The sequence below is a fragment of the Populus trichocarpa genome, chromosome 2 (assembly GCF_000002775.5).
Source record: "Populus trichocarpa isolate Nisqually-1 chromosome 2, P.trichocarpa_v4.1, whole genome shotgun sequence".
Classification (NCBI taxonomy): domain Eukaryota; kingdom Viridiplantae; phylum Streptophyta; class Magnoliopsida; order Malpighiales; family Salicaceae; genus Populus; species Populus trichocarpa.
Window position 1 is genome coordinate 24,696,842 of NC_037286.2, and position 25,598 is coordinate 24,722,439.

Consider the following 25,598-nt stretch of genomic DNA (forward strand, 5'->3'; position numbering starts at 1 on the left):
ATCATCATCTTTATCAACTTCTGTATATCCATTAATTCTTAATATATCATTTAACTCCTCAACATTAACATAAAAAAATATTATCATTTATATGAAGTTTAAAATTTATTCTAAGTTGGTAGATGTATCAACTCGATATGCATTAACTAACTCATCAAGTTGAAAGACATTTTTCCCCGTAGTTACTTCATTGTTACCTTCCTGAACAACTTGGACATGACCTCTAGGTTTGGTTATTACTACGGATAACTAATCAATCCTAAAACAATCCTTTCTAAAGGAAGGAGTGTATGTGTAATACACTTGTTGGCATTGCTTAACAAAAAAAAAAGACATCGTCGACGTTGCGAAGTCTAATTTTTGTATTAATTTTGACCAAATCATGGTGGAGATCTACTCCAATTCCTATATCGATGGTATCATACCAATAACATTTGAATAAAAAGACTCTATTATGTTCGTTATGGTATTGCAATTCAATAACATCTTCTAACTTCTCATAATAATTAACTTCAAATTCATTACAAATTGATCTCTTAACGTAAATTCCACTATTATAGGTCTTTTTACCCTGACTATACTCTTTAGTATGAAAGACATATTCATTGACAAAATACCTGTTATAGCACTTGACATTTCTTTTAGGACCCAAACATAGTAAATCCAAACTACCACTAGCAATCCCTCCCATTTGATAAACCTAGTACAAGATTACAACCATTAATAGTTAAAGAGAAAGATGTAATGAAATTAAGTATTATAAAAGTTAAGAATTATTAAGTACTGCTTACATGTGTTCTTCACCATGTGACAAATTGTTCATCTTGTAATTAAAAATTTTAAAATTCAGTCAGATGTGAATTTTGAGATAGTAAAAATGATGATGTTGCTTACAGGGAATTACTCAATCTATTAGTTTATGAGGGTATAAAAGAAAAATGATTTAAAAATAACATGTTGATATTATACTTATTGAATAAAAAGTCTCAATTTATCGTAGTTAAATAGCATAAAATTATGTGCATGTCTGAATTTTATTTTTGTCAAGTATCTTTCCCTCATAGTTTTTTTTTTATATATATAAAAGTCGTTTAGAATGAGAAAATATTGACAAATCCGCACTTAAAAGCACTTCCTTATCGCATCATGTCCTAAAATAAGGTTGATTCTTGCTCTCAAGTAAAGCTCAAAATAGTACAAGATAAATATTGAGATCTCTTCAACAATATAAGTCTCACATATCAAAAACTCAACATACGCATTGTTTTAGCTTTTTTTAAGGTTGAACAAGTATCTGCATGAAATTTAATGAATATTTTAAATTAAAACCTAAAGACAATAGAAATTTAATTAGGATGCATGTGTAATTCTTAACCTCTTGAATGAATACATCCATTTATACTGGATAAGCTTTCCAACTTTTATCTCAAACAGTAAATGTATAGGTAGATGCTCCATTGAGTCAAAGAAGGAATGAGAGAATATCATCTCAAATTTGTATATTGCCTGAACGATATTTGTTTCAAGCTTCTTCATGTGTTGGGTATGCAACTTGTTAGAGCATATATATCTAAAAAACAATGCTTGATCTCTGTGAGTGTATCTCATATCCTTTTTGACAATAAATCCTGGTAAGCAAGTGGAATGAGTGTTTGCATATACATGTGACAATCATGAATCTTCATTCCATACAATCTGCCATCCTTTAAATTCACCAATTTAGATATGTTCGAAGCATATTCATCAGGAAAACACAAACTCCTAAGCCATTGGTAGATAAGTAACTGTGCATTCTTATCTAAGGCAAAACTGACTTTAGGCTTTGCGACCCGTGACCCATCATAAACCAATTTCATTTTTTATGGCAATAAAACAAAGGTACATCCATTCTAACCTTCATGTTGTTCTTTATCTTCCCTTTCACGTCCATCACCGTGTTAAAAATATTTTCAAACATTTTCTTTTCAATATGCATAACATCTAGATTATTAAAGATGAGATTAGTCTTTTTAATAAGAAAACTTTTAAAAAATACTTTGTTTTACCTAATTATAGGTCACATAAAACTCAGGAAACTTCTGCTTACCAGATTGAAAACCAAACACAATGCCCTCATACTACGAGACTATCTCATACAATTCTTCACCTGACGATACTGGCGGGCAACATCCATTTCAACTCTATTTACAAAGAAGTCATTTTTGTACTTGTGATCAATTGGTAAAAACCTTCGATGATAATAAAAAAACACTTTACCACCATTTTTTAAGGTAAAGACTTTTTTTATTTTCCATACAGTATGAACATGTTAATTTTTCATGCTTTCTCCAACCAAAAACCATCTCATGCACATGAAAATTATTGATAATCCATATCAAAGCTACCTTCATTTGAAAATCATGTTTTCTCAAAACATCAAACGTCAAAGTCTTGAATGACTATAATTGATTCAACTCCTCAATCAATGGTTGAAGACAAACATCTATAGTCCTACTTGGATTATTAAGACTTGGTATGACCATATATAAAAATATAAACTCTGATCTCATACACATCATTAGTGGCAAGTTGTAAGCCGTGAGTATCATTGGCCAACAAAAATATGGTGCAGCGAATGACCTAAATGGATTGAATTTGTCTATACATAACCCAACAAATATGTTTTGTGATTCCATTGAAAATTGAGGATGTACCCTATTAAACTGCTTCTAGACTTTACTATCGAAAGGGTGCACCATGACTTCATTCACCGTGTAATGTGCTCAATAGTATCTAGAGACATGAACAACTTTTGTATTCTAGGATTAATTGGAAAGTATCTTCATTTTATATGTAAAACAAGAGTCTTTCCCCTGCCTGTTCTGGGTTTATACCGAGTATGCTCACAAGTTCTGCACTCGCTCAAATCTGCATTTTCAAGTTAGTACAACATGCAGAAGTTTGGACACTTGTTTCTATTTTGGTATCCTAGGCCAAGGGGATTTATAATGGATTTAACAGTATAAAGTTCTTTTTTAGCCTATTTCTTTCAAGTAAAATGCTTCTCGCTTTTTAAAAAATTATGTTATAACTGGTCTCACTTAGCTCATGATCTGACTTGATGGTAAATATCTATGTAACAACCAATAATTTACTGTGATTTATACACCTATCCCATAATGGTTTGCCAGAATCTTTTAAAAGTTCAAAAAACTTGGTTACGTCTACATTTAGTTCTTCATCTATAATTAAACAGTCACATATATAACCCTGATTCATTCTCATTGCATCTATAACTATACTCCTATAATGATTACTATTATCATCTACAACTCCATGCACGTTGATAGAACTAGATATTGACCCAATCATCATTTCTACCATGGTTTAGTAAGGAAGATATGGTTCTCCATGTACAAATCAACACAAGTATTTTTCTATGAACCCTTTTTGTAAAAGATGAATTGTACCATCTGGATTGAGAAATTTTTTATTTTTACACCTCTTACATGAACATCTAATACCGTCTCCACTAATATTTCTCAGATTTTATAATGTGTAATTAATAAAACTTTCTTTCCCATTACAATAATCCATCTTACATAATTCTTTGAGTGAAACTCGATACTTCAAAAAACAATAATCCATTACTTATATGAAACTTATATAGAATATTGATGACAACATGTATTAATTAATAATGTGAACTAAATAAATTATCGGTACCCAATTAATTAGCAATCATTGATTGAATTTAAAATTATTTTATCAGTTTTAATAGTACCCTTTAATGATTATCAATTTTCTCTGAAAAATTCAAATTCTTCCAAATTTACCTAAATTTACAACTTAACAATAAATTTAACAAAATGTGAAATGTACCCATTAATAAACCCATTACTTATTTCATTATAAAACACCTAAGTTCCAAAATCAAACACAACGCCATCATCAAATGACAAACAAATATAATTTTTTAAAATCTCAAACAAACTCTAACATGTATAAATCATATATTCATATAATAGATTCCTATAAGAAAAGGGTATAAAACAAGTAAACACACAAACAAACTACTTATATTACATAAAAATGCCAAAACATTAACATAAAAAAATGGATATGTTTATAGATACTTACTTGATGTGGCGAATCTTAAAAACAAATTAAACTAGAACAGAGATATTGATAGATTAAGTGTTGGGGTGACCAGATTTGTGATAAAATAAGGGGGGAAAGATGTTGTTTTCTGCAGAAAAAAAGGAATAAATAGAAGAAATAGGGGAGGAGGGGTTTGTAACTATTACCGACAAATTCACCAATGAATATTGGCGACAATTATACTTCATCGGTAATTCTATTTGTTATACTGACACATCATATTTTTATTTTTTTCATTAATTGATTTCCAACTGTAATTCTTTCGGTATTCACCGACAAAATTTTTCTGTTAAAGAATACTAAGGGAAACAACTACATCATTTTCTATCGATAAATGTCACCGTAATTTACCGACAGTATTTATTATGTCGGTTGTTATAACCCAATTTTGACCCATTTTCTTTTTAATCTAATTTTAAAGGGGTTAAAATTTGAAATTAAAATATCAGGGGCTTGAATGCAAAATTTCAAAAACTTCAAAGACCAAATGGAGAAATGGTCGCCCCAGTCAGAAACGACATCGTTTTGTCATTTCCATTTTTCATCTTCTTCCCTCTGAAAATAGAGGAAGCTCCCTGCGTCAAAGCAACAATGCTGATCAGACAACCAGGCACTTTGAAGTGCCCACGACTTCCGTTACCAGCTTCTCAGTCAATTTTCGTGTCCTTCGCTGCCACGACATGCCAACAACGTGAAGGAAACCACCACCAACAGTCCAACAATGGCAAGACTGTTGGTGTCCCAATCCAACCAAAACACGGAGTCTCAAACCCTATCCTCATGAAGATCACTGCCACCGAGAAGATAAGGAACAAGCTCAGATATCCAAGTCCTAGTGAAACACCAAGGCGGCCCTTCCAGTCGTGCTTATCCAGAGACAAGCCATGCGCGGAGAGAAGACCAGGCATGTCCCCTATAAACACAGAGCTCTGGGGACAGAAATAGAGGAGAAAAAAATAAAAAGCAGGGGAGACGACATAAGAGAGAAAACAGAGGAGAGAACCCATAACAAAAAAAACACCAGAGCATAGGGAGGAGAGACTGAAAGGAGCAAGGGAGAGAAGAACATTCTCCGGCCTGGGCTAGGACCATCACCTTCGTCTTCGTCTCCGTCTTCGCCTTCGCCAGGTAACACTCTTTTCTCTTGCTCTGTTTTTCTTTCATCTAAATGTTCAAAACAATGTGAAGGTAATTAATTACCTTTACACTGTGCAGTGCATGCGTGAGTTGATTCACGCGTGCCTGCCGCCAAGCTAGGTCACTGACTTGGGCCATTGACTAGGCTGGATCCAGCCCAGCCCATACTGGTTAGGCTAGACCCAGCCCCCCCCCTAAAAAAAAGAAAGAGAATGGGTCGGGTCTGGGCTTTAGGCCCAGCCGACCCAAATTATATTTACTAAGGGTGTGTTTGGCAAAACACACCCTTATGCCTTGGCCATAATTTTTGTGCCCATTCTAATTTGATATTTGGCCAAACGAGCCCCTTTTCGATACCAGAAAATTCTAAAAATATTTGGGGATTTTCGTTGATTTATTTGTGGGCCCTTCGCACATTGATTTATTTTTTTCTTTGCATTTTGTATTCTTTTTTAGCTATGTGCTCAATCTGTGGACTATTATTGTTAAATGCAAATATGTCGTGCAAGGCTTTTTTTTTTTCCTATCTAAAATTGGCAAATAATAATAAAGGATAAACAAGGAAAAAATGGCATAGAAAATTTCTTCTTCAAATTCATTTTTTTGCGAAATTATTCACTGACGCTAGAGTTAAGAGTATCGTATTTTTTAGATTTGCGCGATATTTACTAACGCCAGAGTTAAAAATATTCGTAGGAATTGTTCACTGACGCTAGAGTCAGGAACATGAAAGGAAGAATAAAAAAGAAAAAAAGAGAACAAATTATTAGTAATTTAGACAAAACCAGCAATACAGTCTGCCTTAGGTAGGACGTTTAAGGGGTAATAGCATATTTCTTTTTGCATAACCAATCACGTGCCATATAATCTATGTTGACCAATTAGGGTTCCTACTGATCATAATACTAGGTAGCGACTCCTCGACCATTAACTTTTCCCTCAAAGAACAAGATGTCAGATATCTGTTTTTTTTCCAATAAAGATTATTTTTTAATCGGTCGCCGCGATGTCCGGGTGTGACATCGGTATTTTCATTTGTATTTGATAATTTTCTTGTAGTATTTTCTCTAAACATCAATAAAATATTTCATCGGAGTTTTTCAATTTAATGGCAATGTCGTTACCTTCTATACAAATTCTAATATAGATATATTTTCTACTATAAAAACCCTAATACTAATAATAGATTGATTTTATGATGATTTATCATTATCCATGCATAGTGATTATGCATGTCTTAACAACTCAGGTTGAATGTATAAAAAATATATAATTTATAAAACAATTAGGAATCTTAATTGCGGTGTGCGTAGTTTAACAGTACCTTTAAATCCTTAACCTATTGATATACAAAGTCTTAGTATATATAAAATCTATTAATTTATTTAATTAATGAATATTTATTATGTGACGTAACAGTAATGCATTCCTGGTTTAACGACATCAATCAACCTCAGAGGCCCTGTTTTCATATACATATAAAAATATATATACGTACAAATTGCTAATCTTTTACTATAATTTTGTAACCCTACACAGCACATTTGTAACTTTGAGCACATACATTGACCTCGTCTACCATATATATATATTCACCAACAGAGCCTTGTTGCCCTACCTCCTCATCAGTGTCGAATATATAATTAGCAATGACCAGTTCTTAATTATAGCTAGTTGATATATGCATGTGTTCATGTAGACTTGGGATTTTCTTGCCGAATAGCAGATGCTGCATGCATCATTGCTAGCATTGGATTTGTAGCTTAATTTTTAACATTTTTCCTGCATTATAGATTCTAGTGATAGCTCTTGAACGTTTTCTCCTCTCCAGGACAGCAAGAAAGCGGCCCACCAGAATTTTACTAAGAAATGTGAACATAAATTTTTGGATTGGGAATAATTCGTGCAGTTCATAGCCCTTTCCTTCCCCTCTCCCACGTTTTTCTCTTTGTTTTTAGTGGGTATTTTCTTTGATGAAGACATCTCTTGATGCTAGCTGCTTCCTTGCTTCTAGGTTGTCAGCAGTGAGTTAGAGTCGGCAAGTGAACAGTGAACTAGCTATAGCACAAACAAAAGGAGCCAAAGCTAGCTTTCATGTAGTAAGACAGATAGATACCCTGGGATGGTAATGGAGGTGAAAACGAAAGCAAGACCAAGTTTTGGAAGGTTGAAAATAAGTTACGAAAAAGAATAATGTAAATTATATTTTGTAATCCTACGTAATATATAGTTTTTTAATATAATATCAGAACTGTTTTAATGACCGAGCAGCAAAAATTTGGATTTCACAAGAAAGTGATGTGCCGATGAAAATTCGAAGTTAAAAAAACTCACTTGAAAATCATAGTTTACCTAACAGTACTGTTGAATGCTTGTGCTAAACGTCAATCTAATCCTTTATAAAGGCTACTTATTAACATGATATTGGTGCCAAGATCACCTTGAGTTCCTATACCAAATATCTCCATCATGATTTGTAAAGTAGAAGAAAAAGGAGCTGCAGATGGAAGCAAAGATTATACAGAAGATGGGACTGTGGACATCAAGGGCAATCCTGCGTTAAGATCAAAGTCAGGAAGATGGAAAGCTTGTTCCTTTATATTAGGTAAGTTACTAAGTTAATCTCCTTGCTAGCTACTACATGTTTACTATCCATGAAATAGCCCTATCAAGTTTGGCTCGAAATGAATAGGCTTTTGCTTCCATTTTGTAACAGTGCATGTTCTTGTGGTCTAAATGATAGGGTATGAAGTGTTTGAGAGGATGGCATACTACGGGATAGCAGCGAATCTAGTGTTGTATTTGACAAGGAAGCTCCATGAAGGCACTGTAACATCTTCAAACAATGTCACCAACTGGGCTGGTACTGTATGGATATTGCCGATTTTGGGTGCTTACATTGCAGATGCTCATCTGGGCCGATTCAGGACTTTTGTCATTGCATCAGGAATTTATCTACTGGTAACAATTAAGTCTTAATTTCTACAAAATCATCTTACTCTTAATGTTTCAATTTTCTTGGGACATCTTCATTACTTGAATTGAACAACCATGTAGTTGTTCATGAAGAATCAGAAACCACATGCATTATACTGATATTTCTGCTTGTGGGGAAGAGCAGTCTGACAATTTCTAGACATGATTTTCGTTTTGATGGAGGCATGCACTTTTGCTGTCGTATGTGACTTGATGTTTAAAATCTTATCCTTCTTAATTACATTGACTTTTGCACCTTCTTTCAGTTTCATCATGTAGTGCCATCTGGGCTCCTTAATGAGATTTTTAAATGTTTTTAACATCTTTATATCAACACCATCTAAAATCACCTAAACAATCATCGATTTTGATGCTTTTACAGTCCAAACACACTTTCAATCGCAAAACTAAACCAAGGTTTAGCCCTCGATCCATGTTCTCATTAAGTATGTTCGGATTATGCATCATATACGCCATCGTAGAATCATTGAGTGTATTATATTCCACAATGTTCTCATGGCTTCAAAGTAACTGATCATTTGATCCTCGAACATGTATAACCAAACAGGGAATGTCCCTGTTAACCCTGGCTGTTTCGGTGCCTGCCCTGAGGCCACCATCCTGCGGTCATGGCATCAAAGACGAGGGATGTGACAAAAGGGCCTCAGCCTTACAGAAGGGCATATTCTACGGTGCACTATACATAATAGCAGTTGGTACTGGTGGAACCAAGCCCAACATCTCTACCATGGGGGCAGACCAATTCGACGATTTTGAACCCAAGGAAAAGCAGCAGAAGCTCTCATTCTTCAACTGGTGGATGTTCAGTATTTTCTTTGGCACTCTTTTCTCAAACACATTCTTGGTTTACATACAAGACAACGTAAATTGGGCCCTTGGTTATGGCATTCCTACCATGGGGCTCGCACTTTCGATCATTATGTTCTTGGCCGGCAATTCATTCTATAGGCACAAATTGCCTGCAGGGAGTCCGTTCACCAAGATGGCACAAGTACTTGTGGCTTCTGTTAGGAAGTGGAAGGTTAGCCTCCCAAATGATCCAAAAGAGCTTCACGAACTAGGGATAGAAGGGTCTGCTAGATCTGCAAGAAATAGGATTGACCATACTTATTTATTAAGGTCGATCCTCTAATTTTCACAAATTATTAGCTAAACTGTTTAATTTGTACCTAATATTATTTTCCACAGTTGTTATAACTCATTACCAGCCACCTTAATCTCCATATTTGTGCACTGGCAGATTGCTTGACAAAGCTGCTGTAAAGAGTGGACCAACCTCACCTTGGATGCTATGTCCAGTGACTCAAGTTGAAGAAACCAAGCAAATGATAAAAATGCTTCCTGTTTTAATGGTCACATTCATACCTAGTGCCATGCTAGCTCAATTAAGCACGTTTTTCGTCAAACAAGGGACAACCTTAGACAGAAGCATGGGACCCCATTTCGAAATCCCTCCGGCAAGCCTCGGAGCATTTGTGACAATCTTCATGCTGGCAAGCCTCGTGTTGTATGATCGTTGCTTTGTCCCAATAGCTAGACACTACACAAAAAACCCAAGAGGGATTACTATGCTGCAAAGAATGGGGATTGGTATTATCTTGCATATTATTGTCATGATCGTAGCTTTCGTAGTTGAAAGGAAAAGACTTAGTGTTGCAAGAGAACATAATATTGTAGGCAAACTAGAAGTAGTGCCTCTCAGCATTTTTGTACTCCTACCTCAGTTTGCTTTAGTAGGGATTTCTGATACGTTCTTGGAAGTAGCCAAGCTAGAGTTTTTCTATGACCAGGCCCCGGAAGGAATGAAAAGCTTGGGGACTTCGTATTTCTGTAGCAGTATTGGAGTTGGGAATTACCTCAGCAGTTTTATCCTGTCAACGGTTTCTGGGATCACTAAGAAACATGGCCATAAAGGGTGGATTTTGGACAATCTAAATCTCTCTCGCATAGACTATTATTATGCATTCTTGGCCATCTTGGGCTTTCTCAACTTCCTCCTCTTTTTGCTTGTGGCAAACTACTTTGTTTATAATGTCGACATGGACTCCAAAAGGGATCTGCAGAGAGCAATGGAAACTTCCTCTAGCAAAAGTCCTGTTCAGATTTTATAATGAAGACTCGTAGGCTGGGTATTCGATGTCCTATGGACCTTATTGTATCATCTCTTGCTATAAAAAATGTCTTTTGATTTAGAAACATAAATTTCATTTCGGTAACAATGGTTTGTCTTTAGCAATGAGCTCTAACACTCAAACTGTTATTAAACTTGGCCTGGCTAATATGAAACTTGATCTAAGATAGATTTTATGGATACAATAAAAACATTCGATCAAAACTCAACGATTTTTTTTTAAAAAAAAATATTAAACTTTTTTTAAAAAAATTAAATTCACTCACCGGTTTCGTAGACTGAAACTTGCACCGAATCCACTCTCGAATGAATTCATGTTAGTTTAAAAGATTAGCAACAAAATAGCATTTTTCTCCAAATTTGTACTAGAACCCTAGAATTGATAATTTGGGTTTCTTTTTTCTTTCCCTCCTTCTAAAACTACTAGAACCATGAAATAAGGATTAAGAAACATCTTACCAACTAAGTTCGAGTTCAATTGAAGGGTTTCTTGACAAACTCTTCTTCTTCTTCTTTTCCTTTTTTCTCTTTCCCAATTTCTAGTTACTCTCTCTTATTCCTTATTGTCAAAACCAACCCTCTCTCTGTATATTCTCATTTGCTTCTCCTTTGTTGTTTACACAAAATTTATCTCAAGCTCTCCATTTGGAAGGACATGCATGTTGTATTGGAGGAGAAAACAAATGAGAAGAAGATGTTCTTCTTTCCTAAGTTAGATGTCGGCCTTAAAAAGAAAAGAGGAAGGGATTTTTTGGTTTTTATTTACAAAAATATCATTACAGTCTATTTGTCATTTTTTTTATATTTTATCGGAACATCAACACTTTTGCAAAACCTTATAGAAATTTGATTGTACTAAAATTTTAATACAATATATAAAAATATATCAGGAGATTTTTATAAAATTTCATCAAAATCCAAGACTAACCTGGATTAAAAACCAAGACAATTAAACACTGAAACGACCCTAATAAGCTAAGACCAACTTGGCCTCGAAAACCAAGGCAAATACCAATAAAAATGGACCTTGACAGACCATTATCAACCAGGCCTGAAAACCAAGCTATGAAATGGGCAACAATAGTTTGAAATCACTAGGCCTGGAAACTAAGGCAAATAACCACTGAAATGGCCGCAATGGGCCAGAATCAGATAGGCTCAAAAACCAAGACAAATACCCACCAAAACAAGATGTGATGGGCCATAATCCACTTAACCCTAAAACCAAGGCAAATAGCCACCAAAATGGGCCCAAGTGAGCTAGGATAAACCAAACCAAAAACCTTTAGCAAATACCAAACAAAAGGGACCCCGACGAGCAAAGACCAACCAAGCCTGAAAACCAAGGCAATTACACATGAAAATGAGCCCTAATGTGCTTGGACCAATTACGACCGAAAATAAACGCTAGTACCCACCAAAATAGGTTCTGATGGGACAAGACATCCCAGCCAAAAAACTAAGAAAAATAACCTGCGAAACCCAACAACCAAAACCAGCTATAACCAAAACCCAAGGCAAAAACACACTGAAATGGCCTTCGATGGACTAGGACGAATTAGGAGTAAAAACCAAGGTAAACATTCACTAAAACGGGTTAGGACCAAATCGGTCTGAAAAACTAGACAAATACACACTAAAACAAACTCTGATGGGACGGGACCAACTATGCCCGAAGATAAAGGCAAATACCTCTGAATTGGGCCACAAGAGGCCCTGACCAACCAAGCCAAAAAACAAAGGCAAATACCAGCCAAAATGAGCCCTGAAATGTAAGGACAAACTAGCTTCTAAATTCAAGGCAAATACACACAAAAACAATCCTCGATGTGTTGGGACCAACCGGGCCCGAAAAGAAAAAAACAACTACCCATCGAAATGGGCATTGACAGGCAAGGTCAATCCAAGCCCAAAATCAAAGGCAACTACTTATTGAATCGGGCCCTAATAGGCTAGGACCATCCAGGCTTGAAAACCAAGGAAAATACCTACTAACACAGACCCTGATGTTATTGTACCAACCAAGTCTGAAAACCAAAGCAAATACCCTCCGAAACAGGCCTCGACAACCCCAGATCAACCTAGACAAAAAACTAAGGCAATTACAAACTGGATTGGCCCCTGATAGGTCGAGACCAACCAACCCTAAAAATCAAGGTAAGAACCAACAAAAATGGGCCATGATAGACCGTCACTAATCGAGCCTGAAAACTAAAGCAAATACCCACATAAATGGGCCCTAACAAGTAGGGACCAACTAGGCCCAAAAACCAAGGCAAATGTATATAGAAAGGGGCCTCGATGTGCTAGGCTCGAAAACCAAGGCAAATACTCATCGAAATGGGATTTGACAAGCCAAGACCAACCTAGCCTGAAAACCAAGTCAAAAACATCTTAAAACTGGCCCTCGTGGGCCATGACCAACCAAGCCTAAAAAACAAGGAAAATACCTACTAAAATAGGCTCCGATGGCCAAAACCAGCCGAGCCCAAAACCCAAGGCAAATACACACTGGAATGGCCCTCGATGAACCTGGACAAATCAGGCCTAAAAACCAAGGTAAATATATATTGAGACAGGTATGGGCTAACCGAGCTTGAAAAACTAGGCAAATACACATAAAAAATGAAGGCAAATACTTCTGAAACAAGCCACAACAGGCCTTAACAAACCGAGCTTGAAAATAAAAGCAAATACCTACTGAAACATGCCTTGGAGGGTAGGGACAAACCAAGCCCCAAATTCAAGGCAAATACCCACCAAAACAGGCCATGTCGGGCCGTCACCAACTAAAGCCTAAAAACCAATGCAAATAAACACTGAAACAGTCCACGACGTGTCAAGACCAACCAAGCCTAAAAAAAGGTAAATACCCACCAAAACGGGCCCCCGACATACTAGGACCAACTAGGCCCGAAAACCATGGCAAATACTAACGAGACAAGCATTGAAGGGCAAGGTCATCTCAAGCCTGAAATCAAAAGCAAATACTTATCGAGTCGGGTCCTCACGATCTGGGACCAGAGAGCCTGGCTTGTTAGGGCCTAATTTTATAGGTATTTGCCTTGGTTTTCATTGTATATTTTATTCTCCATTATAATCATTATATACATAAATCGTTGGTAAAACTGATAACACAAATATCATTCTCTTAGCTATCATCAGACACGATAAGCTAAGTATTAGAATATCTTACATGTATGTTAATATATTGATTAATATCGATATCAATTTCTTAGTTGTCATTAACATGACAGGCTAAATATCATAACATCTTACATGTCTATCAATATATCGATTAATATCGATACAATTCATTAGCTACCATTAACATGATAGGCTAAGTACTAGAACATCTTGCATGTCTATCAATATATCAATTAATATCGATATCAATTCATTAGCTACCGTTAGCATAATAAGCTAAGTACCAGAGCATGTTACATGTCTATCAATATATCGATTAATATCGATATCAATTCTTTAGCTACCGTTAACATGATAGGATAAGTATCAAAACAATATCTTACATGTTTGTCAATTTATCGATAGTATCGATATTAATTCCTTAGCTACCATTAATATGATAGATAAGTGTCAGAACATCTTACATGTTTGTCAATATATCAATTAATATTGATATCAATTCTTTAGCTACCGTTAACATGATAAGCTAAGTATTAGAAAAATTTTCAGTCAACGAGTATAGGCAATTACACATTTGTACTTACGGGGTGTTTGTTTGCCTGGAAAGTGGTTTCCTAGAAATCAATTTCCAAACTTTCCTGTGTTTATTTGCCATTAGAAAAATTGGTCAGCGAAAAACACTTTCCAGTCAAAGAAAAATTTGGCTTGATTTCAAAGAAAGTGTTTTCCTTTTATTTTGGGCGGAAAACACTTTCCAAAAGTTGTGAAAAAATTAGAAATATCATATTATTTGTTGATTATATCAAATTTGGTCCTCAAACTTTTGATTGATATATATTTTGTTTGAATTTTTTTTTAATTTCATCCCTTAAATTTTGATTTAATTTAATTTTTATATTAACTTTGATCTTTATTTTTATGATTGTTATTTGCTTTTCTCTTATTATTTTTTTAATTAAAATTTTTTATCTATCAAATTTAGTCCTCATTCTTTTGATTGTTACTTATTTTATTTGAAATAATTTATGAAATTATAATTATAATTATTTTAATTTCATCATCTTTTAATTTTTTTATTTGTTAGATTTGATCTCCATTATTTTGATTATTATTTATTTTATTTGAGATAATTTATGAAATTATATTTTTTTTCAATTTCATTCTCATTCAACTTTTAAATTTGTAAGATTTGTTTCTCATTATTTTAATAAACTTGAAAAAAAATAAAACATTAATAAGCTATTTTTCAGCTAATTTTCCATAACATAACCAAACACTGGAAAATATTTTCTAACTAATTTTCCATGACACTACCAAACATCGAAAAATAATTTACTTTTCAGGAATTCACTTTCCAAGAAAATCACTTTCCGGCAAATAAACGAGGTCTTAATTTAATTCAAATCTCTCTTTCAAATTTACTTCATAATTTCTTATTTAAAGTCGAGTCATTCGATAATTCAATCTCAAAACATAATTCTTATGATTTTCATTTCTAAATTCAGTCATCAATGATACAACATTTAAGAAAAATAACAAGAAGAAGAACATTATAAGATTTAAATGGAACAAGGTGTTAGGCACCTACCCGATATTCCAGTCCCACGAGCTCTCTTCGTGTAAGTCTCAGTTACGAATGCCTCTGCTGACATTTTCAAGAGGTATACTTATTACTATACAATTAAACTCATTTCAAGGAATCTATACCATACATCAATATTTTCCATCTATATTTTTCAAAATTTTACACACATCGACTTTCAAATTTTTACAAAATTATTAACTCGATGTGTAATTTCTTTAACTTACCTACTTAGTTTAACTCAATCTTATCCACACTTTTCTTCGCACAATAACATTTAAGATGAAATGCCAAAACAATTCAATTAAATTGTAATTAATTTCACAAGTCCTCCCAAATTCATTAAACTAAGAATTTGATCAATTTTAATAAGACTTACAATCTTGCTATATTTCCCTCCAATTTATTATTTGAATATGTTAGCTCTCAATATCCACATTATTACACCTTCACACTTATAATGCAATAACTTCAGCGTACTTGTATTTTCTTATGACCATAACAACCTTTATCTATACAAACTCATAATTTTTCTTTCATGATGGATCATTTCTCGCATTTATAGATGTTATTGTAGTCCATATTTAAATATTTTTTGTTATCATTATAGCCTCTATTCTCACATGTTTATGGCTGTCATGGCATAATGTTCGTACATTGTTAGGTTATCTAACCTGTAAGTATGTTTGAATATGAAATAGCGGTTATATTTTAAAATATTTTTTATTTTAAAATATATTAAAATAATATATTTTTTTAGTTTTTAAAAATTATTTTTAATATTAATATATCAAAATGATATAAAAATTTAAAAAAAAATAAATTAAATTAAAATTTTTAAAAACGCAAAGCAAATACACCCAACCGCCTATGTCCATACACTTTTAGGCTATCAAACTGCCCTTGCATACTCAAATTCATGGCTGTCACAGCAGCCTCTATTTGTCCAACTTTAAAGCCATCGCAGCAGCCTTTAAACACAAATTCATTGTTGTTAGAGCAGCATCTATTCATCCAATTTTAAGTTATCGAAACAGCCTCTACACACACGAATTCATGACTGTCACAATAGCATGATTAGCATCTATTCATTCAATTTAAGCCATCAAAACAGTGTATACACACACAAATTCATAAGAAATTCAAACAAAATTTTCACATTCATTCAATACCTCCACTGGCCAGCCCTAGATACAAGTTTTACCCGATATTTTTCTCAATAATCTTGAGAATTTTACTCTATTTAGTACTTAAGTTTTTTTATACAAGAGGTCTCGAACCTGTAAAAAAACATCCATGCTTAGGCCTAGACAAGGGAATGGATTCCGTCAAGACAGACATGAAAGTTTAACCTCAAAAGGCTAAAACTTGTCATAATCTGGTAACTTTATCCTTCCTTAAATAGCAAAAGATTGTCTCAGAATCAAGAAACCCACAAGAAAATCCGAAAGATAGAATGTCTTCTAACTGTTATTCAATTCAAACTATAGTTAACCACTTAAAGCACTGCAGCAAGCTGAAACAGCTACAATCCATGTATGCTGTCATGGTCAAAACCAATACAAACCAAGATTGTTACTTAATGAATCAATTTATATCAGCTCTTTCTACTTTTAACCGTATGGATTATGCAGTTTTAGCCTATACCCAGATGGAAATTCCTAATGTTTTTGTGTATAATGCAATGATTAAAGGGTTTGTTCAAAGCTATCAACCAGTTCAGGCTCTTGAATTGTACGTTCAAATGCTAAGAGCTAATGTTTCTCCTACAAGTTATACATTTCCTTCGTTGATAAAAGCTTGTGGCTTGGTATCACAGTTGAGGTTTGCAGAAGCTGTTCATGGTCATGTTTGGAGAAATGGGTTTGATTCACACGTGTTTGTTCAAACTTCTTTGGTTGATTTTTACTCAAGTATGGGTAGAATTGAAGAATCTGTAAGGGTGTTTGATGAAATGCCTGAAAGAGATGTCTTTGCTTGGACTACAATGGTTTCTGGTCTTGTGCGGGTCGGTGATATGAGTTCTGCTGGGAGATTGTTTGATATGATGCCTGATAGGAATTTAGCTACTTGGAATACTTTGATTGATGGGTATGCAAGATTGAGAGAAGTTGATGTGGCGGAGTTGTTGTTTAATCAAATGCCAGCAAGAGATATTATTTCATGGACTACAATGATCAATTGTTATTCTCAGAATAAGAGATTTAGAGAAGCATTGGGGGTTTTTAATGAGATGGCAAAACATGGGATCAGCCCAGATGAAGTGACCATGGCAACTGTGATTTCAGCTTGTGCTCATCTTGGAGCCCTTGACTTAGGGAAGGAAATACATTACTACATTATGCAGCATGGATTTAACCTTGATGTCTACATAGGTTCGGCATTGATTGATATGTATGCTAAGTGTGGGAGTCTAGATAGGTCCCTTTTGATGTTCTTCAAGTTGCGAGAGAAGAACTTGTTCTGTTGGAATTCAGTGATTGAAGGGCTTGCTGTTCATGGATATGCAGAAGAAGCACTGGCAATGTTTGACAAGATGGAGAGGGAGAAAATTAAGCCAAATGGGGTTACATTTGTAAGTGTTTTAAGTGCCTGCAATCATGCAGGACTTATTGAAGAAGGTCGTAAGAGGTTTGCGAGTATGACACGAGATCATTCCATCCCTCCTGGAGTTGAACATTATGGATGCATGGTTGATCTCTTGAGCAAAGCTGGCTTGCTTGAAGAAGCACTGCAATTGATAAGAACAATGAAGTTGGAACCTAATGCTGTTATTTGGGGTGCGTTGCTAAGTGGATGTAAGCTTCACAGGAACTTGGAGATTGCTCAGGTTGCTGCTAATAAATTGATGGTTTTGGAGCCTGGCAACAGTGGATATTACACTCTTTTGGTTAACATGAATGCTGAAGTTAACAGATGGGGCGAGGCTGCAAAGATCAGGTTAACCATGAAGGAGCAGGGGGTAGAAAAAAGATGCCCTGGGTCCAGTTGGATCGAGATGGAAAGTCAAGTTCATCAATTTGCGGCATCTGATAAATCTCATGCAGCTTCTGATGAGATTTACTCGTTGCTGGCTGAATTAGATGGGCAGATGAAGCTAGCGGGCTACGTACCTGAACTATGGTCTGTTTTGTAGCAGCGTGGCATTTAAAGTTCACTGGATGTTACTGCACGTTTGTTTGGGATTAAGTGAAGCAGAGACAGTGGAGCAGAGGCGTAGTTCGATCTCACATGAAAAAGGTAATCCAGATATATATGATAAAAATGAAAATTCTTCCTTGCCATTAATTTTTGCCCCTTGACTATTTCGCATCTGGCCTTGATATGTTCTTGCCTCAGAAGTCACCTATCTATTTGCTTTCTACTCTATCTTGTATAGTGGTACTCACAAGTTTGATCCATCCTGCATTACCAATTAATTATATAGCACAGTTTGATTATTTATGCACCTGCCCTGAATACATCTTAAATGCGATGTGCAGATTGTTGAAAATTCTGTACAGAAATGTAGAGGTATGTTGCGCTCTGTGTTTGTCATTCTTATTCAGCTGTAGTGACAGGCACTGATATATGTTGGATATGATGGTCATAGATGATTATGGGTCACGGATTGTGCTTATGGTACTAAGGGATGAGGCCACAGAGACAAGGGTGACTGTTATGAAATAACGGGTGGAAAAAGAAGTCCTGCGTGCGTTGTATTGTTAACCTGTTCAGATATGCTTCATTTTTCATTTTTCAAGAAGGATGCAAGTGACAATATTAGCATGCTATCCTGATGTATTCAAACTAATCACTTCATTTTTTCTCTAACTTGTGTAATTAAACAGGAAATGTCCCTGTTAACCCTGGCTGTTTCGGTGCCAACACTGAGGCCTCCATCTTGTGGACATGGTATCAAAGAAGCGGATGTGACAGAAGGCATCTGCTTTACAGAAGGACATTCTATGGTGCGTTGTACATGATAGCATTAGCAGCTGGTTCTGGTGGAACCAAGCCTAATGCATCCACCATGGGACTGATAAATTTGATGATTTTTAACCTAAAGAAGACCAAAAGCTATCATTCTTTAATTGGTGGATGTTTAACATTTTTTTGGTGCCATTTTCTCAAGCACCTTCTTGGGGTACATACAAGATGATGCGAGTTGAGCCCTTGGCTATGCCCTTCCAACAATGGGTGTGGCAGTTTCCATTATTGTGTTCTTGGTAAGCACTCCATTCTACAGAAACAAATTGCCCCCAGTGAGCCTATTCACCAGGATGGATCAAGTAATTGTAGCTTCTGTGAGGAAGTGGAAGGTACCCGTCCCAGGTGACCCAAAACAGCTGCATGAGCTTAGCCTGGATGAGTACACAGGATCAGGGAAATTCGGAATTGCCTATACCTCTTCACTTGGGTTTGATACTCCACATTTTATATCTCCAATATTCAATTTAATAATGATTTGAGAATTTTTGTTACCATTAGTTCCTTTTCTATACCCAGTTCCAGCAACATTGACAATCATCATTCAACATTCACAGCATCAAAATACTTGCATCATTATATATCTACCATAGTCTGCCCTTACAGCCATTTTCCTCGATCTTACTAGCTCTGGTCTGCCTGCAGATTCCTTGACAAAGCAGCTGTGGAGAGCGGTTCAAGGTCACTGTGGATGCTATTCCCTGTGACCCAAGTTGAAGAAACCAAGCAAATGATTAAAGTGCTTCCAGTATGGGCTGCTACTTTCATACCTAGCACCATTTTAGCTCAAGTGCACACCCTGTTCATCAAACAGGGAACTGTCTTGGACAGGAGCATGGGACCCCATTTTGAAATCCCTCCAGCGTGCCTCGCAGCTTTTGTAACCATCTCCATGTTGATAAGCCTAGCCATTTATGACCGTTACTTTGTGCTGATGGCTAGGCATTACATGAAAAGACCGAGAGGAACTACATTGCTGCAGAGAATGGGAATTGGGTTTATGTTGCATGTTATTGTAATGATCACAGCCTGCTTAGCAGAAAGGAAGAGGCTTAGTGTGGCAAGAGAACACAACATAATTAGTAAAAATGAGGTAGTTCCTCTCAGTATATTTATTCTACTCCCTCAGTTTGTTTTGATGGGAGTTGCTGATAACTTTGTGGAAGCAGCGAAGATAGAGTTTTTCTATGACCAAGCACGAGAAGGAATGAAGAGCCTAGGGAATTCATACATCGCCACCTTCTTGGGAATCGGGAGTTTCCTTAGTAGTTTTCTCCTATCAACAGTTTCTAAAATCACCAAGAAGCATGCATAAAGGGTGGATTTTGGACAACCTACATAACTCTCGTTTAGACTACTATTATGCTTTCCTGGCCATATCGAGCTCCCTCAACTTCCTTCTCTGTTTAGTTGCTGCAAGCTTCTTTGTTTATAACGTGAACGCTGATACTAAGAGGGATTTGCAGGTACAAAGGAAAATTCACTGGTCAAAGCTCATCAAGACAATGAAAACTTGAAGGTTGGATAAAGATGATGAACTTAAACCTTCTACTTTGTATCTGAAGCGAGGGAAGGCAGAATCTAGTTCTTTGTAATATTTATGTATGTATCTTTGTATGAACGTACGTATGACAAAGGTTTGATGAAGATGATGAAACGTTCTGTTGTGTTACTTATTCCAAGTAAAAATGCCTTCTATAGGCAAGTATTAGACCTACATTAAAATAATTTTCAGGTTTCTTTCTTATCTGCTTGGCCTTTTTCATTTTTTATGGTTTCCTTGAAGAACAATCATCCTCCAACAGGGACAGGAAATATTCAACAAGGATAAGTCAAATTGAATGTCGATTAAATGATAATACCACTACTCATCCCATTGGCATAAATATAGTTTTTCCGAGCGAAGCAAGGACATGCATAGTAGGGAAATTGAGAAGGAATGGAACAATGTAAAGCAAAACCATATAAGCATAAATTAATCACATGATCAGCTGGATTAATTTCATGTGTAGCTCATAGCAGAAACTTATCATAATAAAACGATTTCCTGGGTCCAGTTGGATCGAGAAGGAAATCAAGTTCATCAATTCTTGGCTTCTGATGAGATTTACTCATTGCTGGCTGAAATAGATGGCAGCTGAAGCTAGCGCGGGCGCCTATGTACCTGAATCAGTGTGGCATTTATTGTTCACTTGCATGGTTAATGTCATAGGAGCGCATATATATATATATATATATATAAAGGTTGAAAAGATAGATATAAAAACGTAAAATAAATATATTTATATATAATTTTAGAATGAACTTCTATAATTTCAAAAATAGTTGAATAAAGGTTCAATTTCACATAAAAAGGCAATTAAAATATGTGTATGTGATGAAAATAAAAATAAATAATATGAATTATATATTATAATCTCGCTTCAAAATTTAAGGTTGTTGATCAAGATAATTTGCAGTGCCGATGCATCGAGGCCATAAAGAAAATGATGACTTACGAAATGTGGAGCAAAAAGAAGTCCCGAGTGGGTAGCTGGTCTAATTGGGTTGTGATTTCTGAATGACTGTCATCCAACATCGGATGAGATTCCTGAAACTTGTGACCTATGTACCTGAACTCCAGTTTATTCTAATCTGTTGACGCGGGATGCTATTTTAAAAAAAAAAAAAAAAAAGTTTGGACGCAGTAAGGTTTTAATTTGATTTTCCTATTTAGGAGTTAGGGTTTTGTTTGGCTTTGGTTTTTTCTAAATAGGTCGGTTTCAAGTTCATATATAAACAAACAGTTTCATGTATTATTCTCAAAGCAGAAACAAAAGCTCCGTATGTTTCTGTGGTGGGGTGTTCATTTTGTCCCAACCACAGTTTTTAAGAACTGTGGTGCGGTGTTCGTCAGTGTTGTGCTCCATGCTCATCAAACATAAGCACCCTGTTGCTCATTGTGTTAAGAACTTGTATATATTGTCGTCAGCATATTCATGGAAAAGAAAAGATAAGAGGTAAATCTAAGTTCCACTAAAGGCTTAGCTTCATATATATATATATATATATATATATATAGTTGAAACTAACCACATCCATCCTAGGTATCATCATATCAATCACTGCAGAAACTTTTGAGCTTAGAGTCCATGTCCAGCTAAGGTGTGTGTACAGTGCAAATACCAGTGATTGACAATTTCTAAGTACGTGTTTCCTTGGCATGCCAAGCATGGATATAAGACACGAAATGGGGAAAAGGTTGAGAATTAATGTTTATTTAACCTCATTCTTAACTTTCTACCTTTGTCAGACAAAGGTTGTAAACCTCACCTAGGACAAAACGTCATTATAGAGTGCTAGAGCCTAGAAGAAGACATGAACACTGCTTAGCTCTCACCGAGAGAGACACAGAGACGTTAAAGCGATTCAGAAATTATAGTAATCGTAGGACTGTTTGGTGGAATTTATGATTTATGTCTTAAAACAATTTTTCTTTTTCTTTTTTCTTCAAAAAATCTGAAAACAAAAAACTACAAATGATACAATGTGACCCTTCTCAGCTTAGGCTATTCCGCATCTATATAAAAAGCTACACGTAAGTCCTTGGGGCCAGCAGACAGGCCAGCACCACATCTGCTGTGATGGCTGAAGTATTAGAAGAGAAAGGTCCAGCAGGTGGGAAGGATGACTACACAGCAGATGGTACTGTCGATCTCAAGGGAAGGCCTGTGTTAAGATCAAAAACTGGGAGATGGAGAGCTTGTTCCTTCATTGTAGGTCAGTTAAATCTCTATGCATATATGATATATAGTACTGTTCTGTGTATATCAACGTTCCCCGAATTCATTCTTCTTGCTGTATATTTTTCTTTCTTCTTGCTGTATATTTTTCTTGTAGAATTCTGGGGAGGGTTTGAATTATTTTTGCACTTGTTCCCCCTGGGACATGAACTGTGTGGTGTTTGTAGGTTATGAAGTTTTTGAGAGGATGGCGTTTTATGGTATATCAGCAAACCTGGTGATATATTTGACAAAAAAGCTCCATGAAGGCACTGTAGCATCTTCAAACAGTGTCACCAACTGGGCTGGAACAGCATGGATATTGCCCATTCTAGGTGCTTATATCGCAGATGCTCATCTGGGCCGATTCTGGACTTTCATCATTGCATCAGGCATTTATGTTGCGGTAAAATTTAAACTCAGTATAATTCCACTTCGGCGTATCCTCTTCAAAACAATATGCCATTGATGGTAGAGAAACAGACAGCACAGATTTCTGAGATTTCTGCTCATAGTGAAAAAATCTCTGAATATTACTAGACATGTTTTTTTGTTAAGTTGTTCACGTATGCTTTTCTTTTTTCCTGAAAGATTGCAGGTGCATGCTGTCCTGATGTATTTAAACTAATCACTTCAGTTTTTCTCCAACTTGTGTAATTGAACAGGGAATGTCTCTGTTAACCCTAGCTGTTTCGGTGCCAGCCCTAAGGCCTCCATCTTGTGGACAAGGTATCAAAGAAGTGGAATGCGACAAAAAAGCCTCAGCTTTGCAGAAGGGTGTTTTCTACGGTGCTTTGTACATAATAGCAGTCGGTACTGGTGGAACCAAGCCTAATATATCCACCATGGGGGCTGATCAATTCGATGATTTTGAACCTAAAGAGAGGACCCAAAAGCTATCATTCTTTAATTGGTGGATGTTTAGCATTTTCTTTGGCACCTTGTTCTCAAACACCTTCTTGGTTTACATACAAGATAATGTGGGTTGGACCCTTGGCTACGCCCTTCCAACACTGGGTCTGGCAGTTTCCATTATTGTGTTCTTGGTGGGCACTCCATTCTACAGACACAAATTGCCTGCAGAGAGTCCATTCACCAGGATGGCTCAAGTACTTGTAGCTGCTGTTAAAAAGTGGAAGGTACCCGTCCCGGATGACCCAAAACAGCTGCATGAGCTTAGCCTGGACGAGTACATAGGATCAGGGAAGTTCAGAATTGACTATACCTCTTCTCTTGGGTATGATACTCCACGTTTTAGATCTCCAATATTCAATTTAATAATGATTTGAGAATTTTTGGTACCGTTTGTTCCTTTTCTATACCCAGTTCCAGCAACATTGACAATCATCATTCAAGATTCACAGCATCAAAATACTTGCATCATTATATATCTACTATAGTCTACCCTTACAGCCATTTTCCTCGATCTTACTAGCTCTGGTCTGCCTGCAGATTCCTTGACAAAGCAGCTGTGGAGAGCGGTTCAAGGTCACCGTGGATGCTATGCCCTGTGACCCAAGTTGAAGAAACCAAGCAAATGATTAAAATGCTTCCAGTCTGGGCTGCTACTTTCATACCTAGCACCATTTTAGCTCAAGTGCACACCCTGTTCATCAAACAGGGAACTGTCTTGGACAGGAGCATGGGACCCCATTTCGAAATCCCTCCAGCGTGCCTCACGGCTTTTGTAACCATCTCCATGTTGATAAGCCTAGCCATTTATGACCGTTACTTTGTGCCGATGGCTAGGCATTACACAAAAAGACCGAGAGGAATTACATTGCTGCAGAGAATGGGAATTGGGTTTGTGTTGCATGTTATTGTAATGATCACAGCCTGCTTAGCAGAAAGGAAGAGGCTTAGCGTGGCGAGAGAACACAACATTATTGGTAAAAATGAGGTAGTTCCTCTCAGTATATTTATTCTACTCCCTCAGTTTGTTTTGATGGGAGTTGCTGATAACTTTGTGGAAGTAGCAAAGATAGAGTTTTTCTATGACCAATCACCAGAAGGAATGAAGAGCCTAGGGACTTCATACTTCACTAGCAGCTTGGGAATTGGGAATTTCCTTAGTAGTTTTATCCTATCAACAGTTTCTAAAATCACTAAGAAGCATGGCCATAAAGGGTGGATTTTGGACAATCTAAATCTCTCTCATTTAGACTACTATTATGCTGTCCTGGCCATATTGAGCTTCCTCAACTTCCTTCTCTATTTAGTTGCTGCAAACTTCTTTGTTTATAACGTGGACGTAGATTCCAAGAGTGATTTGCAGGGGAAAAAAAAGGAAGCTTCACTAGTCGAAGCTCATCAAGACAACGAAAACTTGAAGGTTGGATAAAGATGAAGAACTTAAACCTTTTCTTCTTATCCTATGTGAGTGAAGGCAGTTGCAGTCCTTTGTAATCTGAAATTTGGAGGTTCATCGTGTGTGTGTGTAACAAAGGTTAGATGAAGATGATGAAACCTCCTGTCCTTTGTAATAAATTAATTTTCAGGTATTTTGCGGACTGCTTGGTCTTTTTCATTTTTCCTACCTGAAGAATCATCATCCTCCATAAGGGGCAGGAAATCCTCAACAAGGTTAAGTCAAATTGGTAGACAATTAATTGATAATATCATTACTCATTCTGTAAACATAAATATAGGTTTTCTGACCTGAGCAAGGACATAAATCATGGGGAAATTGAGAAGGAGAGAAACAAAGTAAAGCAAAACTATAATAACATCTCTG

At 36.0% G+C, this 25,598-nt stretch overlaps 4 protein-coding genes and 1 long non-coding RNA gene across 9 annotated transcripts; 4 read left to right on the forward strand and 1 right to left on the reverse strand.

Moving 5' to 3' along the window:
• Positions 1 to 7,676: 7,676 nt before the first annotated feature.
• Positions 7,677 to 10,476, forward strand: LOC7459553 (protein NRT1/ PTR FAMILY 5.2). The gene is made up of 4 exons (XM_002301823.4): positions 7,677 to 7,882; positions 8,021 to 8,238; positions 8,822 to 9,393; positions 9,515 to 10,476. Exons 1-4 carry the CDS (start codon positions 7,747 to 7,749, stop codon positions 10,383 to 10,385), a joined length of 1,797 nt encoding a protein of 598 aa, XP_002301859.1. The 5' UTR covers positions 7,677 to 7,746; the 3' UTR covers positions 10,386 to 10,476.
• LOC127904967 (uncharacterized) lies at positions 8,603 to 9,586 on the reverse strand. The gene is made up of 2 exons (XR_008058454.1): positions 9,444 to 9,586; positions 8,603 to 9,356 (listed from the first exon to the last, which is right to left on the reverse strand). It is a non-coding gene; the product is annotated as an uncharacterized LOC127904967 (long non-coding RNA).
• Positions 10,477 to 16,073: 5,597 nt separating the features above from the next.
• Positions 16,074 to 24,462, forward strand: LOC7459554 (pentatricopeptide repeat-containing protein At1g06143). 5 transcript variants are annotated; one of them, XM_052450304.1, is made up of 6 exons: positions 16,074 to 18,374; positions 18,617 to 18,647; positions 18,727 to 18,825; positions 18,965 to 19,084; positions 19,249 to 19,533; positions 19,749 to 20,850. In XM_052450304.1, exon 1 carries the CDS (start codon positions 16,591 to 16,593, stop codon positions 18,268 to 18,270), a length of 1,680 nt encoding a protein of 559 aa, XP_052306264.1. In that variant the 5' UTR covers positions 16,074 to 16,590; the 3' UTR covers positions 18,271 to 18,374; positions 18,617 to 18,647; positions 18,727 to 18,825; positions 18,965 to 19,084; positions 19,249 to 19,533; positions 19,749 to 20,850. The 5 variants fall into 5 exon arrangements, with proteins under 5 accessions (XP_052306264.1, XP_052306262.1, XP_052306263.1 ...); XM_052450302.1 differs by adding an exon at positions 24,353 to 24,462 and having other exon boundaries at positions 18,965 to 19,784; XM_052450303.1 differs by lacking the exon at positions 19,749 to 20,850 and adding an exon at positions 24,317 to 24,445 and having other exon boundaries at positions 18,965 to 19,533.
• Positions 18,717 to 20,418, forward strand: LOC112326571 (protein NRT1/ PTR FAMILY 5.2). Its single transcript, XM_024595044.2, has 4 exons — positions 18,717 to 18,785; positions 18,965 to 19,091; positions 19,323 to 19,533; positions 19,749 to 20,418. The coding sequence occupies exons 1-4, from the start codon at positions 18,717 to 18,719 to the stop codon at positions 20,416 to 20,418; spliced, it is 1,077 nt and encodes a 358-aa protein (XP_024450812.2).
• LOC7473860 (protein NRT1/ PTR FAMILY 5.2) lies at positions 22,690 to 25,365 on the forward strand. The gene is made up of 4 exons (XM_002301825.3): positions 22,690 to 22,862; positions 23,053 to 23,270; positions 23,530 to 24,101; positions 24,317 to 25,365. The coding sequence occupies exons 1-4, from the start codon at positions 22,727 to 22,729 to the stop codon at positions 25,203 to 25,205; spliced, it is 1,815 nt and encodes a 604-aa protein (XP_002301861.1). The 5' UTR covers positions 22,690 to 22,726; the 3' UTR covers positions 25,206 to 25,365.
• Positions 25,366 to 25,598: the final 233 nt, after the last annotated feature.

What these genes read in the sequence shown, in the direction of transcription:
- LOC7459553 (XM_002301823.4), top strand. Translation starts at nt 7,747, where the DNA reads ATGATTTGTAAAGTAGAAGAAAAAGGAGCTGCAGATGGAAGCAAAGAT. An exon ending in CATCAGGAATTTATCTACTG is followed by an intron (nt 8,239 to 8,821) that starts GTAACAATTAAG and finishes ATAACCAAACAG; the next exon opens with GGAATGTCCCTGTTAACCCT. An exon ending in GACCATACTTATTTATTAAG is followed by an intron (nt 9,394 to 9,514) that starts GTCGATCCTCTA and finishes GTGCACTGGCAG; the next exon opens with ATTGCTTGACAAAGCTGCTG.
- LOC7459554 (XM_052450302.1), top strand. Translation starts at nt 16,591, where the DNA reads ATGTCTTCTAACTGTTATTCAATTCAAACTATAGTTAACCACTTAAAG.
- LOC112326571 (XM_024595044.2), top strand. Translation starts at nt 18,717, where the DNA reads ATGGTCATAGATGATTATGGGTCACGGATTGTGCTTATGGTACTAAGG. An exon ending in ATGAGGCCACAGAGACAAGG is followed by an intron (nt 18,786 to 18,964) that starts GTGACTGTTATG and finishes GTAATTAAACAG; the next exon opens with GAAATGTCCCTGTTAACCCT. An exon ending in AGGACATTCTATGGTGCGTT is followed by an intron (nt 19,092 to 19,322) that starts GTACATGATAGC and finishes TGGGTGTGGCAG; the next exon opens with TTTCCATTATTGTGTTCTTG.
- LOC7473860 (XM_002301825.3), top strand. Translation starts at nt 22,727, where the DNA reads ATGGCTGAAGTATTAGAAGAGAAAGGTCCAGCAGGTGGGAAGGATGAC. An exon ending in CATCAGGCATTTATGTTGCG is followed by an intron (nt 23,271 to 23,529) that starts GTAAAATTTAAA and finishes GTAATTGAACAG; the next exon opens with GGAATGTCTCTGTTAACCCT. An exon ending in GACTATACCTCTTCTCTTGG is followed by an intron (nt 24,102 to 24,316) that starts GTATGATACTCC and finishes GTCTGCCTGCAG; the next exon opens with ATTCCTTGACAAAGCAGCTG.